This window comes from Carcharodon carcharias, chromosome 13 (genome assembly GCF_017639515.1).
Source record: "Carcharodon carcharias isolate sCarCar2 chromosome 13, sCarCar2.pri, whole genome shotgun sequence".
Classification (NCBI taxonomy): Eukaryota; Metazoa; Chordata; class Chondrichthyes; order Lamniformes; family Lamnidae; genus Carcharodon; species Carcharodon carcharias.
The window spans coordinates 64,165,143-64,180,186 of NC_054479.1; the positions used below are offsets into that span (position 1 = coordinate 64,165,143).

Sequence of the window (15,044 nt, forward strand, 5' to 3'; positions counted from 1 at the left end):
GCCATCCTTTAAAGGGACAGTAACCCTGATGGCAACTAGTTAGTCACCTAACTCCCATAAAATATGACCATTGGTCCTGCAAACAGCAGAGGTGGTGATTTCAGCACCACCCACCCTCCCCTGCCCCACCCACTACCGCACTTGACTTTCCAGCCTGTCTTCAGGACCCTGCTGCTAGAATTCTGCTTTATTATCCACAACTTTCACTTTTTGGTTGAAAGTGAAGTGGATTTGAGAAGTTGTATAAGGCAGGAAAATATCAAGAAACATAGAAAGATTTAAAGCACAGAAGCGCCACCTGGTCATCATAGGAAGGTCAGAAGTAGGAGCAGGAGTAGACCATTGAGCCTGCTGCACCATTCAGTACGATCATGGCTGACCTTTGACTTTAATTCCACTTTCCCATCTGCTCCCCCTATCCCTTAATTCCAGGAGAGACCAACAATTCCTCAGCCTTAAATATGTTTGACAATGGAGCATCCACAACCCTCTGGGGTAGAGAATTCTAAAAGCTCAAACCCTTTGAATGAAGAAGCTTCTCCTCACCTCAGTCTTAAATGATTGGCTCCTGTGCCCCCTTATTCTAGATTTCCCAGCCAGAGGAAACAACCTCTGTGTCTGCTCTGTCAAACTCCTCCAGAATCTTGTACATGTCAATAAGATGACGTCTCAATTTTCTCAACTCCATTGAATATAGGTCCAATTTACTCCCCTTCATCATAGGACACCCTGCTCACTCTGGGGACCAATCTAGTGGCCCTTCACTGTACTGCCTCCATTGCAAGTATATCCTTCCTTAAAGATGAAGATCAAAACTGTGCACGGTATTCCATAGCCCTATACAATTATAGCAAGAGTTGGCAGTGTCAGAAAAGGAACAAATAATAATGAGAAAAGTATGAAGTAAAAACAAATCAGCAAAACACAGGAGCCAAGGTTCTTATCATTCCTGGCAGTTTATTTGATTCTAGGAGATATTGGAACATACCAGGCCAAGCTGCAGTTAGCAAACACCTCAGACACTGGGGCTTACTAACTCATTCCTTTACTTGTATTTTTTCTGCAGCTTTTGTGCAAGTTGTTGCAGTGTAGGAGAGTTACGGTCTAAAGCATTTGTCAAATCCGTATTCTTCATCACCTTCTCATGGGCCTCATTGAATAACTCTTTGCCCACATCACCCTTGACTCGCTCACGCCATTCGATCAGTTTGGGTCGACCTTCCAAGGGATCGAATCCAGAACCTAGAGGCTGCAGCGGAAGAAAAAGAGATAAAAGAGTGAACTGGGTGGAGACTGGGACTGAGAATTTAGAGAGTGGGATTGGGAGTGAGAGATCAAAGAGACTGAGAGACTTGGGGTGGAATTGGTGGTCGATGGTGGAGTGGGCGTCACTTCTGCTTTTGAGTTTGGAGTTGGTGCCCGGGCAATTCTTACAAAAATGCAGAGGGCCGGCCATGAGCATGTAAAACATGTCAATGCCAGGGGAGGTTTCTATTGAAGAATTGCGCCATCAAGTGACAGTTCAGCAGGTCCAGGCAGCCTGGACAAGCAGGGAAGCTCTACATCTAGGCCCCAACTTTCTTGTGCAGCTCCTTTTTATCAGGAGTCATTTGATCTGTGCATCCCCTCATCCCCCTCAAACATTTCCCCCCCCCCCATCACTCCCCACCACTTATTAATCTTTATTGTCTTGGAACCCGCCAGTCTCACTCCCGCCCCCAACTACGTCCAAGCCCCTTTCCATGTTATTTTGAAGATGTCAGAGCCAAGAAATGGACTGGTTCCAGGGTTCAGCGATGCCTTCCTGCAGATTCCAGGATTTCAGGCAGGAGGTGCTCTTCCCAAGCAATGGCAACAAGTGACCATCCTGCATGACCAAGGGGGTTTGGGCAGAGGAGGTTAGTAACCATGGGGTGCAGCCACAAATGTGCATTGACCACATTCGATCCACACAGCTAAGTGCCTTGGTGACATAGGGTTTTCTTTCATATTGGCATCAGGCTATGTATTTGTGTAATTGTTCAGCTAATCTAGGCAGGTTAATGTGTGATGAGCCTCAGGACTGTGAGGGACTTTACGCCAAACCATATAACAGTTTGGCTTCAGTGAGCAATTGGATACAACCTAACACAGGCCAGTATGAGTGGTGAGGCTGCGAGCAGACAAGCAGCTCAATTAGCATTTGTCAACTCAATCTCCACTTTCTCCTGCAGGACAAGCAGAACCATAGCCAGAAGTAAAAGGGCAAAGATGGGGCAGAGGGGCACCCGCTCTCAAGGTCCTCTCCCCTGCTGAAGAACAAGCCCTCCAGGTTACTGGGGAACACAGAGGATGATCCGTTACTGAGGGCAAGGCTGCAGAGTGAGAATGCATCCAATCTGGTGCTGACATAACGGCTGCTCTGTGCCACACTGTGCTCATAGACTCTGTGAAACCTTAATGTATTTCTTTTTATTCTCCTTTACAGGACCCTGCAATCCAGACCTGAGGCCCCAGCCACTGGAAACTGAAGACTCCCACCTCTGGGCACAATGACACCATTGACCCAGAGGCTGCACTGTCACCTGCTTCTCCTGCACCCTCCACCAGCTCAGCTACACCCACCCATGTCACAGAGCGGTCGCATTAGAATTGGGTCCACTTTCTTGTGAGCTCAGCACAAATACATCCCAGTAGCTGAGGGAGACTGTGAGAGTCGAGGTCCCAGACATTCGGGAAATGCTGAGATCAGGCCCTCCCCCAAACCCCATGCTGATGGTGGACCTCTGGCCATGGCTACAAGAAGCCTGTTAGAAATGTAGTAGAGGTTAGGGGAACATATGGTGGAAATACCAGCGATTATGCATAGCTTTGCATGGAGTATAGAGCTATGCCATGCTAGCCATGAGTTCTGCCATACCTCAAGCATTTGAACTCATGGTTTCATCCAAGGAGAGATTGGTGACCACCGTGGAGAACCAAGCTGCACATTTGACCCATATGCACTCTGCCACTCTAGCCATCGGCACCATACAGCAGTGGCTAGGCGAGAGGACAATGAGGCACCTGGACTTCCCTCCAAGTGCTCCTCCTCTTCAGGGAGAGAGGAATGTGCCATTACGCACCCAGATAGAGGAGGAGCACATGCCAGCTGTCCCAGGGCTTCTCTCAGGGCACTCCTGGGGTGAGAAGCTTTCCTCATCCCCTCTGCCATTGACCTCATTGTCTCCAGCAGGTATAGCCCAGGAGGTTGCCCCTACACCGGTGCAGGAAACCCCCAGTGGGATGGAGCCTTCAAGGCCCTGGACCTCCAGAGGCACCCTCCAAAGTCATCACAGGCAATGGAGAAGTGTACTCAGCACTCTGCTTCCACCTCAGCTGCTGATGTCCGGATCACACTGGGACACATTGGTAGGAAAAGAATGCTTAAGAATTCATGAGAACATAAAGGTGGCACAGGTATTTCTATGAAATTCACTTCGTCAATTGCAAATATTGCACAATATATTGTTTCCACTTTATTCAGACATGCATCATTATTGTTTTTTGGGAATTGCTCAGGCACCTAACTATACTGACATGTCTCATAGCTGGCACTCATTGAAGGTTCATGGGAATGTTAGACATCTCCTTTATTGTGTGGGTGATTATAGTGTCTGTTTGCGATCAGTCTTTATTTAATGTTCATATATGTCCGCTCCAATGTTCGCCAGTCTGTGAGACTTAGAGGAACATTCAGGCTCTGCAGGCACTCCATTTCTTGCAGTGACAAGATGATTATCTGCGATATGTAGTGTCAAGGACCTGTAAAGATGGAGCACTTTTCAAGACTTTGGTCATGCTTGACATTTACCACCGGCACATCAGTTCTCCCGGGTAACAGTCTTCAGCAGCAAGTGTGTGTGACAGATGTCCACTTCCCTTGCTTTTCTCAATGGCAGAGGATACTGGTTCAGAGGCAGCTCTTGGGGTGGTGGTTGACAAGAGTTGCTAGACATCCATAGCAGGCAAACATGTGCCGGCGATGGGAGAATGGTCATGTAGATCCCTCAATCTTGGGCAATCTCGTGTATATGAGAATGTCCATGGTATCCCTGGAACATTACCCCATGGCCCTGGCATCCAGTAAAGGGTCATGCACATTCATGTCCTCTTCCTCAGGCTCATCCCATTCATTTTCATCTGAGAAGTGTTGCTCCTCCCTGTCACCCTGATGCAAGGCCATAGTGCACAACATACCAGTGCCATGAAACCCACTGTGATACATACTGCTCAGCCCCTCTGGAGCTGCCAAGGCAGTGGGAGCAGATTTTTAACATACCAATGTTCTGTTCAATGATGGCTCTGGTGGAGGTGTGGGCTGCGCTGTAATGCTCCTCTGTAGTGTTGTGGGGGTGCCTCACTGATGTCATTTATTAGGAATCCAAGAATGATATGCTTTTTTAAAAAAAATAGAAGGGCATTGAATTATTTGGACACTCTCCTGAGTACTTTTTAAAGCTCACTTTGACCTGTGAGCAAGCTGCTTTTTCCAAGAAATCACATGACTTCAGCTAAATGATCAGCATGACAGCTGGGGAGATAAGCGTCATTTTTGTTAAAATAAAAACTGCTGTTGCTAGGCTTTAGGCTCCTACTGATTGACTGAAAAACACCTGGCCTTGGATAAGTTCTGTCTGAACATGTTTTTGAACTCAATATGCGTCTTGGGGACAAACAATGAAGGAAGATTTCTCCTCCCTCTCTCTCCCTCTCTCACTCTCCCAGCATAGCCAGCAGTCCAGAGAGGGTGTTTACCTTCAGCCAGAAAACCCTCATTTCAGTATAACTCATACTCAGCCTGTGAGGTTGTGACAAATGGAAGTTAACAAAGACTGTGTTTCACTGAAGATCCTTCCAGAAAACTACTGTGACCAGTCCTCCTCTTCACATGCAGGAACATCAAATTGACAGTGTTAAGATCTTTTTGAACTTTACCATTCTGTTAGTGTTCCCTTATGCCAAGTTCTGCAGAGACCTTATTTATCTTGTCCTTTTTTGTGTGTGTGTTTGGGGATTTTAAAAGGGGTAAATCATTACACTTTCACGTTACAAATTGCATGTTTACCAGTTTTGCAACTCATTTTAAAAAAAGTTTTGTTTCAGAATAAATCAATTATTCTGAGAGAAGCTGTAAGCTCCTCCCACTCCGGTCACAACACTTTAACCAGATCCAGAGGGGTTAGCCCTTGTGACCCAGGATCCAGTTCCCCATCTTGGTAGGGGCCTCAAAAAGCTCAGGAAGCTGCGAGCTCTACAAGATATATGAGTCATGAGAGCTCCCTGGGAAACAAGCAAAGACTCATATGATTCTTCACCTGTGGTCACAGGGCAGTTAGACGTTTAGAGAGTAGAATCCTTCTTGGTTCACGTGTGCTGCTGGCTCTTCCCAGGAGTCTCAAATGGCAACATGAGTGTAGTCAATTATCCCTGGCACTCTAGGGAAATGAGCGATGGTCACAAAGCCTATTGCCCTGGCTGCCTGGCTGTCATCATCTGTGGTGAGCCTGATGAACTCACTGGCATGATAGAAGAGGGCAGTGGTCACCTCTTTGATGCACCTGTGACTGGCAGCATGCAAAATGCCACACATGTTGCCCATGGAGCCCTGGAAGCACATGGTGGTGAAAAAGTTGAGTGCCGCAGTCATTTGAGGGCCACATCCATGTGGCTGCAGTTTTTGTTGCAGGATCTGGCAAATTTTGATGATTGCTTCCTAGGACAGCCTCAGGTATTGCCTCTCAGACATCTGTAGGTATTTTGTCCACATCCTGAAGATGCGCTGACGCAGTAGTGACCTTCTTCTTCCATGCCTTCTTTAGATGGCTGCCTCCTGACCACCCTCACCCTCTGGTTCACCCTGCTACTGCTGGCTGCATGGCCTCAGTTGTTGACCCATGAGAGCCTTCCTTTGTTGCATCCTCTCTTCCTGCTCCTGAGGTTGTAGGAAGACTGGGTGTATGAAACCCATACAAGTGCATGAAAAAGACAGACAGCGAGATGAGAACCTCCATGTCCATGAGTTTTGTCCCTACAGCTGCTGAGCAGAGAGATTTTCCACTCCTCTATTGTTGGACATGGCCAGTACAGGGAGTCCTCAATTAAAGCGGTTGCATTCCTGAAAATAGTGACCTGAAGTGAAATGACTTTAAGTGAATCCTAAGTTCTCATATGAATCAATATTAAAGCCAGTTAAGCTCCTTTGGGCATTTCTCGCCCAGAAAAAGCAATGTACAAGTGGAAATACTATACTGTACATGTGCAGTAGCTGAAATTACTTGCAAAATAAAATACATCACTAAGTATGAAAGAAATACAATACAGTATACATTACAATGGGCGGAATCGGCCCAGATTTGCACTAAGTGCAGTAGTGGGCGGGTAATGTGATGTATTACTCGTTGGCCGCAATGGCGGCTTGTCAGGCCGTATAATCCCAAACATTAATTATGCATTATTAGAAAACACGCTGTTTCGATGGCAGGCATGCTCTCATTCGCCTGCCACACCATCACCTCCATGCCGGGTGCCATATTTAAAGTTCAGCCACGCGCACCTCTCAGTTCTTCCAGCCCACAACTACTGCACAGGAGACATGACTCCGAAAGGTAAAAAGACTGCAGCCCTCCCCACCCCCATCCCTTGAGTGTCATCTGGGTGCATTGGGGGCCCATCAAAATGATGTCCTCTACCCTCACTCTGGCCGCAGGATGGGCAGCAGTATCACAAATCCAGCACAGAAGCTGGTGGCAGCGGTGGTCAGCACCAACGCCCTGCAAAAGAGGACAGCCACCCAGTGCCACAACAGTATGAATGATCTCATCTGTTCATCAGGGTAAGTCACTCTTCTCACTCTCAATTCACACACTCACTAACCCATCACACACCCACAGGGATCTCACACCTCAAGGGACAACACCACTAACTCTCACACACACCCTCACATCTCCATCAGGCTCATATCCTCTCGAGCTCACATCCTCATCCTGTCCATGGCTCCGCTCACCACACAAACATTCCACACAGGGCCATGTGTCCTGCTCACACTCTCTCCATCTGTTTTCACGCAGGAGAAGCTGCCTCATATCAGCAGGGAGAGGTCCCAGACCGGGGGTGGAATGGCCCACATTAGACCCCTCACTCACTTTGAGGAGCGGCCATCGCACTGACTGGTGGGGATGTGGACCATGCCTGTGGTGACGGTAAGGTTGGTGGCAAACACCATCGTGAGGATCCTGTTCCACATCATCCCTCTTTCAATGGAAATGTGTGTTTTCTCTCCTGCTTTTAACTCTGCTGCCATGCACTAATTATCTCTACTTTGGTTCATAGGGAGCTCTGCCAAGTGACTGACACCCTCAGCCAGCCAGTCCCTCTACTCCATCCACATCCTCACCTCCAGCCAAGAGGACACCTCCTCCATTGAAGAGCTGGAAATAAGCAGCCTGGTAGACATGTCACAGCGTTTAACGACACCCTGCACCAGTGCAGAGACACACACCTCGGTGGCACCCAGATCTAGAGCAGGCTTGGATTCACAACCTGATGGTCACCACACGGACACATGTCTGCAGCAGGAGGAGGCAAGTTCAGCCGAGCTCCCCAGCACTCAGAGGACTGCCGGGGAAGAGGCATCTGTGAGGTACTCTCTGTCAAACGATGAACCTCTGGATTCGGCCTTGGAACTCATTGTGGAGAGTCAGCAGAAGGCGGGGGCCATCATGCAGAGCTGCTGGAAGCCCTCAATTGACTGGCTCGCGATTTGGAGGAGTGCATCTGCCTGCTCTCTGATGAAGTGCTGCTGCCCATATGTATACATTGGGAGGTCTCCATGGGGACGATGCTGGATGCCAGGGAGACCCTGGTCCAGCAGAATGCGGAGATGCACACAGCCCTGCTCTCCATCATGGTAGCCATGGGTGAGTTCCTGCAGTGGCAACGCAAGAGGGAAACGGGCACCTCGACATCCCCCCAGGTGCTCCTTCCCCTCAAGGAGTCAGGCCGGGGCACTCGGGCACCGAAGGGAAGAGGAGCAGCAGCTGGACACCCCTGGGTCATCCACTCAGGAATCCCAGAAGCTGTCCTCTGCCTCCGAGTCCCCTTTGCCTGTAACTCCCTCAATCTCATCCTCTGTCACTGCAGAGGGAGCAGCTGGCCCACAGGAGGACAGCCAAAGCTAACCGGGGCCCTCAAGGCCTCGGCTCTCCAGAGGACACACTCCAAAGTTATCAAAGGTAACGGGGCCAACATTGCACAGGTTGTCTCCACCCCTGCTGCAGATGTCAGGGCAGCACCTTGAAGTCTAAGGCATTCAAAAGTTAAGGAATTCTGATCACAGCTGGTTGCACGGATAAACACATTTTGTGACATTACAATCTGTAAATATATTCACTTTCACTGAATAACATGTAACGGTGTCTTTCAGCTTCAAAGACAGGCTTTGCGAGTCCTCACACTGCACCATCCCTCCACTAGCAGTTCAGCTGCACGCAGCCGGCACATGAGTGATTCTGGAGGGAGAGGTGTGTGTGTGGCAGGGCCTTATGGAGCCCTGTACAAGCACTCTCCCACACATCCATCACACTCATCTCAATGTCCTGAGCATTTTCAATGCTGCCTGCTGGGGTTCACTTTCAGTTGTCTATCTGAGCTGACCCACATCTCCGCCCACTCACTGATCACACTCAAATGCAGAACCTGATTTCGCCCGCCACGTGTCTTCTTTCACTTTCGATTTAGCATGGTGGTAATGCAGTTTTTCTTTCACTGCCCCGTCCTTTCCCCTCCCCCAGTCACCAATTTCCTTTTCCCCATCAATGTTGATTCCCCCGGCATCCCCTTCCACCTCCCCTCCGTGACCTACCAGCCATAACCATTTTCCCTCGGGGATGTCCAGGTGAATGTGTACGTTCCCTTCCTTCCTGAAAATCCCACCCACCCCCCCCATCCACATTAACCTCCCCAACCTCCTCCTTCCCACCCCCAGGGTCCATGTCTGCCTCCTAGTCCCCACCAACCGCCCTCAACAGCCCTTCTACTGATAACGTCAAACCCTCACCCTCCCACCCTACCGCCTCACTCTGCCCTCTCACCATTCCCTCAGACCACACCCACCCTCACTCAGTTCACTCCCCATGAGGCAATCACGGACTCACCGGGGCCTTCCCTTGCACATTCACCTGGACATCCCCCCCCACCTCCTCCGGACTCCCTCCCCCTTTGGAAACCCTTCCTGCCCTGGAACTCCATCCTCCCCGGAATTTCTTCCCCACCCCCAGGACACCCTCGCCTTAGTCCTTCCCCCACCCCCACTTAGTCCTTCCCCCTTCCTGGCTCACTCAGACACCCTTATTTCTTCCTCCGTCCCCTCTCCGCACTCCTTCCTCCCCCTGCACTCCCTCCCCACTCTGCACTCCTTTCCCCCCTCCCAACCTGCCCCCCGATACGGTCATTTCCCCCCCCCCGAACCTCACGTCCCCCCGACACCTCTTCCTCTCCCAGTCGATCCTAGACCTTCCTCTCCCACACCCCGGTACACCTTCCTCTTCCAAACTCTGTTGGATCTTCCCCTCCACCCCCTCGATCATCATCCGGTGTGAGCGAACCCTCAACAGTGACTTTCCACCTTCTATGAGATGCTTCGCGGTGGAGCCATGTCCATGAGAATCCACCCAGCGTGTGATGGTCGTTCCTCCAGGGTCCCGAGGTTGTTGGGCTCCAGCATCTTCTGCTCCTTATGTGTTTGCGATGTGAGCAAGGCCCTGGCGGTAAGTCCCAACTTCTGTATGTCACACTTGTCAGCACATGTTCTGCACCAGCATGATTTCCTGCTGATGTGGACAGATGGTCCAGCGGGGTGGGGGGGGCATGTTTCCAGCATGCTGGCCTTATAAAGATATGCAGATGTATTACAATGAGGTTCCCAAAGTCCAGTGGCAGGAAACGCGGCCTGCCTTCGACAGGCGGAGCGGACGATCGCAAATTGGTTTCACGGCCTTGTAAAACCGATTTTTGGCCTTCTTGCTATATTGTCCACTCATGTTGCTGAGCACATTCGAGGCCAGCAAGAACGGAAAATCTCACCCAATATTTAAAAAGTACTCTCACCTACAAGCTCCATCTAGTGACTGTTAGTTGGCGCCAGTAGCACCTGAAATCCCAGGACTACCTGCACCAAACAACTTCTGCAACTACATGGAGTTCAGGACTTAGTGTGAGTTCAGAATGGGAGCCAGAAGCAGAACAACTGAAGAACAGACTCCAGGGACAAAGGTAAGAAAAGAGGGCGGGAGACAAGGCTGGAGCATGAGGGGAGCAAAGATACAAAGCCAGAGGAGGGGGCAGAGGCAAGGCCAGGCCGATGAGGCAAGGCTGAGCAAGAAGCAAGGTCATAGGGAAACAACGCTGGGAAACAAGGGAGAGGGGAAGAGGAACTGATGGTAGGAAGTGCTATGGGAAAGGCCTGTGGCAAATGACTTTAAAGTGAAACTGACAATGTTAAATGGGTATACAGGCACTACTTTATTAACAATGTGAAAATGAAGCAGTGTTAAGTGAGTCAACATTAAGCAGAGACTTACTGTAACAGTGTGAGTGACGCTTAAATTGCAATCCATGACCCTCCACCCTCCCCCTTTCACTTTCCACTTTGTCCCGATCATGTTTGACCCTCCAACATGACTGTGCACCTTCCCTTTGTAACCCTTGAACAGTGTGCCCTGAGTTTGACCCACAGGACCCAGCTTTGGACATTAATGACCCCGCCTTTTGGGCCCCTCATTCCTTGTACCTTCACTAACTGCCCCTACCCCCACCACACCCAAGGCTCCAGGTCATTACAGCTGCACACTTACTTGTCCCAACTCAGCTGTTGTCCTCCCTCGAAGCCCTCTTCTAGTCTGTCATGCCCCTGCCTGAACGCCACCCCCTCTCACCCATCCCTCCCTCCTGACCCGCCCTTGCCGATCCTGACCCTGCGAATTCATGGCATGCAAATGGGATACAAGTAGGATCCTGTCAGAGGATGGCTTGGGGCCTGACCTGTCCCTGCCACACTGGTGACTCAAATTTTCAGCTTGAACCCTCCATTGTAATTTTGAAATTTTGGTTCCTGCATAATTAACTCACCCTGCACACCACATTTCCAGCTACCAGAGACTTCATAAGAGAAAGTGAGACCAGGAGTGAGAGATTAGAAAGACCGAGACTGGGGCTGACAAATGAAAGAGTAAGCGAATGAGTGTAGGATTGGGAGATGTGAGTGTTCCTCTGGGACTGAGCAGTGAGAATGAGTCCAGTACGCAGAGAGGGAAACTCACAAATCTGTAAAACAATGATCCTCGCACATCCACTGGGGAATGGGGAAAGGAAATCTCTCAAGTGGTTCACTTTCAATCACCGGCTGAAAACCTGGACTGGAAAATGTAGATATCAGGTTTGGAGAAGACAGAGTCCATCACTGTCCAATAGGCAATGGGCACTCACTGAATGGCCTCATATGTCATAGTTATAGAGTCATTACAGCACAGAAGGAGGATCTGTGTCCCATCGAGTCTATACTGGTGCTCTGTGGAGCAATCTGTGTCAGTCCCATCTCTCCACTCTATTCCTGTAGGCCTGCAAGTTTAGTACCTTCCAGTGACCATTTTCTTTTGAAATCACTGATCATCTTTGTATCACTGTCATAGGCAGGAAGCTCTAATCATTACTACTCACTGATTTAAAAAGTTCTTCCTCACACCCACTCTGCATCACTTTCCCAAAACCTTAAATCTGTGTCCCCATCCTTGTACCATCAACTATCGGGAGCAACTTTTCTTTGTCCACCTCATCTAAACCTGTCATAATCATGTACACCTCTATCAAATCTCCCCTCAATCTCCTTCGCTCCAAGGAGAACAACCCCAGCTTCTCCAACCTAACCTTGTGGCTAACATTCCCTCATCCCTGGAACCATTCTGGTCAATCTCCTCTGCACCTCTCAAGGGTCCTCACATCCTTCCCAAAGTGTGGTGACCAGAAATGGACACAATGCTCCAGTTTTGGCCCAGCCAGAGCTTTATAAAGATTCACCATAACTTCCCTGCTTTTGTACTCAATTTTTCTGTTTATGAAGACCACATCACATATGCTTTGCTCTCTGCTCTTTCAATCTATCGTGCCAACTTAACTGATCTGTGCACATGAATCCCCAGTTCCCTCTATCCCTGCACTCTCTTTAGAACTGTGCCATTATGTCTCTATTGCCTTTCCCTATCCCTTCTGTCAAAATGCATCACCTCACACTCCTCTGTATTCTGCTAACTTATCTATGATCTATCTCGATTAGTATCATCCTCACTGTTTGCCACTTCTCCAAGTTTGGTATCATTAGCAACTTTTGTTAACCAACCTTTTATGTGGTACTTTGTCAAACGCTTTCTTAAAATCCATAAGACAACATCCACTGAATTCCAATTTAACTAATTGAATTATCCAAGCACAATCTACCTTTTATAAATCGATGCTGGCTCTCCTTAATTAACTCAAACCTCTCCAAGTGCCTCTCCCCATTTTTCCTGATTGTTATTTCTAAATCATAACTCACAATTAATATTAGACCATCTGGCCTGTAGTGATGAGAACATCCTTACATTATTTCTTAACAGTTTTAGATTTGCCACTCTCTGATCCTCTGGCACCTCCCTCGTATCTAGGGAAGATTATGGCAAGATCTGCCACTACCTTCAGCCCCAATTCCTTCAGCAACCTAGGATGCAAGCCATCCAGTAGGCAGCTTTTTCACTCTAAAAACAGCCAGCCTTTCCAATACATCCTGCTTATCAATTCTCACCCCATTTATTGCCTCTACATCTTCACTACTACGACTAATATTTTGTCAGCACCCAGGACTTGATGGGCAAGGAAGGTGCATTCATAATGCTGCCAAGTAGGTTGAGTACCAACCTGCAAATCCTTCCAGCACACGCCAATGGCAGGCAGTAAGGGCAGGAGAGACTCAAGAAAGACTTAAGAAAGCATGGAACAAACATTGGAGCCACTACCATTACTTTCTATAGCTCCAGACTGCAATATGCATATTGTCACAGCAACAGGGACTCCCTAAGTGAACTATAACACTGTACTAGATCCTCTCTCACTGTTTTGAAGTTAGTCCTCTTGCAATTTAGAAGTTCTACTTCAGATTGTTCCTTGCTCTTCTCCATTGCTAATTTAAACTTTATGATATGATGATCACTCTTACACAAGTGTTCCCCTACAGGCACTTGGTCCACTTGGCCCACCTCATTCCCCAGCACCAGATCCAGCAATACCTCCTTCCACGTTGGACCAGAAACATACTGGGTCAAGGAGGTTCTCCTGAATACATTTCAGAAATTCTTCTCCCTCTACCCTTTATTCTAACACTATCGGAATTGATATTTGGGTACTTAAAGTTCCCCAATATCACCACTCTACAGTTCTTGAACGTCTCTGCAATTTCCCTGCAGATTTGCTCCTTTATTTCTCTCTTTCACTATTTGGATAATATAATACCCCCAGTAGTATGATCATCCCCTTTCGCCTTCTTAATTCCAATCAAATGCATTCTGTCCTTGGTCTCTTGCAGAATCCTCTCTTTCCAATATTAAAGTGTCCTCTCTAATCAGTACTGCCACCCCACTTCCTTTTTACCTTCCTCTATCTTTTCTGAACACTTTGTATCCTTGAACATTAAGCACCAAGACTTCGCCATTTTAAGCTATTTTTCTATTATTGTCACTATATCATATTCCCACATGATTATTTGTGCTTGTGGCTCACTAACCTTATTCACCACACTTTGTGCATTTATATACATGTATTCTAAACCCGTCTTTGTATTCCACGTTGTCCTTCTCAGTCTGTACCTATCTAATATGGTACTACTTTCTTCCCTAGTACTATCCAACACTCTCACTTCTTTATGCACATTATTCCTCTTTTCTATTTCTATATCTTGGTTCCCACCCACCTGCTAATTTAGTTTAAATCTCCCCAACCACACTAATGAACCTCCCCGTGAAGACAATGGTCCAAATCCTATTGAGGTGCAATACGTCCTTTTTGAATATGTGTCTCCTGCCACAGAACTGATCTAAATACCCTCCCTCCTGCACCATGCTTCAAGCCACACATTGATCCTCCCTATCTTCCCATTTCTACTCTCATAAGCACACGGCATTGGGAGTTAGAGATTATTAGCTTCAAGGTACTACTTTTAAACTTCTACTCCAGCTCCTGAAAGTCTGACCATAGGACCTCAATGTGACTAACTGTCATTTAAGCAATGTATTGAAGGGCTGCCCAAGTCAATGTAAAGGAGTTATTTGAGGGGCAAATGTTTAATCCAATTTCTGAAAACCACCTGGATCCACCAAATGCAATTGCCTCTTTGTGGTACTGTGCTATCAGGCTGTTAGTTGGAAATATCATCAAGCCGGCTGCGATTCTCTCACCTGCATCAGTTCAACGAGAGCGACCAGGTCCGCTAGGGACACTTTCTCTCCTGCGATGTACAGTTTGTCCTGAAGGAACTTGTCTTCAAAGATCTGGATTGATTTTCGCAGATCCTCCAGGGCTTCATCCATTCTATCCTTGGGAATTGGCTGCCCAGTTAAAGCTGGCAACAGGCTCTAGGATAAAACACATGAGGAGAGGTCAGCAGCCCAAGGTGCACTCACAGGAGGTAAAACACAGCCCTGAGGAACCTTAACACAGCAGAAGGCTGAATTCGGGCATTGGAACTGTGGTTCAGTGAGTCTTCTAGCTCACTCACATTTTGCAAGTGTCCTTTAGAAAGTACACAAGAACACAGGAGCAGTAGTAGATCATATGGTCCATTGAGCCTGCTGTGCCATTCAATACAATCATGGCTGATCTTCTGCCTGAATGCCACTTCCTGACCCCTCTCCATATCCTTCTGAGAGACCAAAATTTTGCTCATCCCAGCTTTAGATATGGTCAATGATGCAGCTTCCACAACACTCTGGGACAGAGAATTCTCG

General features: G+C 48.1%; 1 protein-coding gene across 1 annotated transcript in view; it reads right to left on the reverse strand.

Annotated features, from left to right (window-relative positions):
• Positions 1 to 937: 937 nt before the first annotated feature.
• The window catches only part of LOC121285443 (glutathione S-transferase theta-1-like), a 47,917-nt gene continuing 33,810 nt past the window's right edge, over positions 938 to 15,044 (reverse strand). The window contains exons 4-5 of the mRNA XM_041201864.1: positions 14,496 to 14,672; positions 938 to 1,249 (exon numbers count right to left, since the gene is read on the reverse strand). Of these exons, the coding sequence (XP_041057798.1) occupies positions 1,046 to 1,249; positions 14,496 to 14,672 (381 nt within the window). The 3' untranslated portion in view covers positions 938 to 1,045. The remainder of the gene's footprint in view (positions 1,250 to 14,495; positions 14,673 to 15,044) is intronic.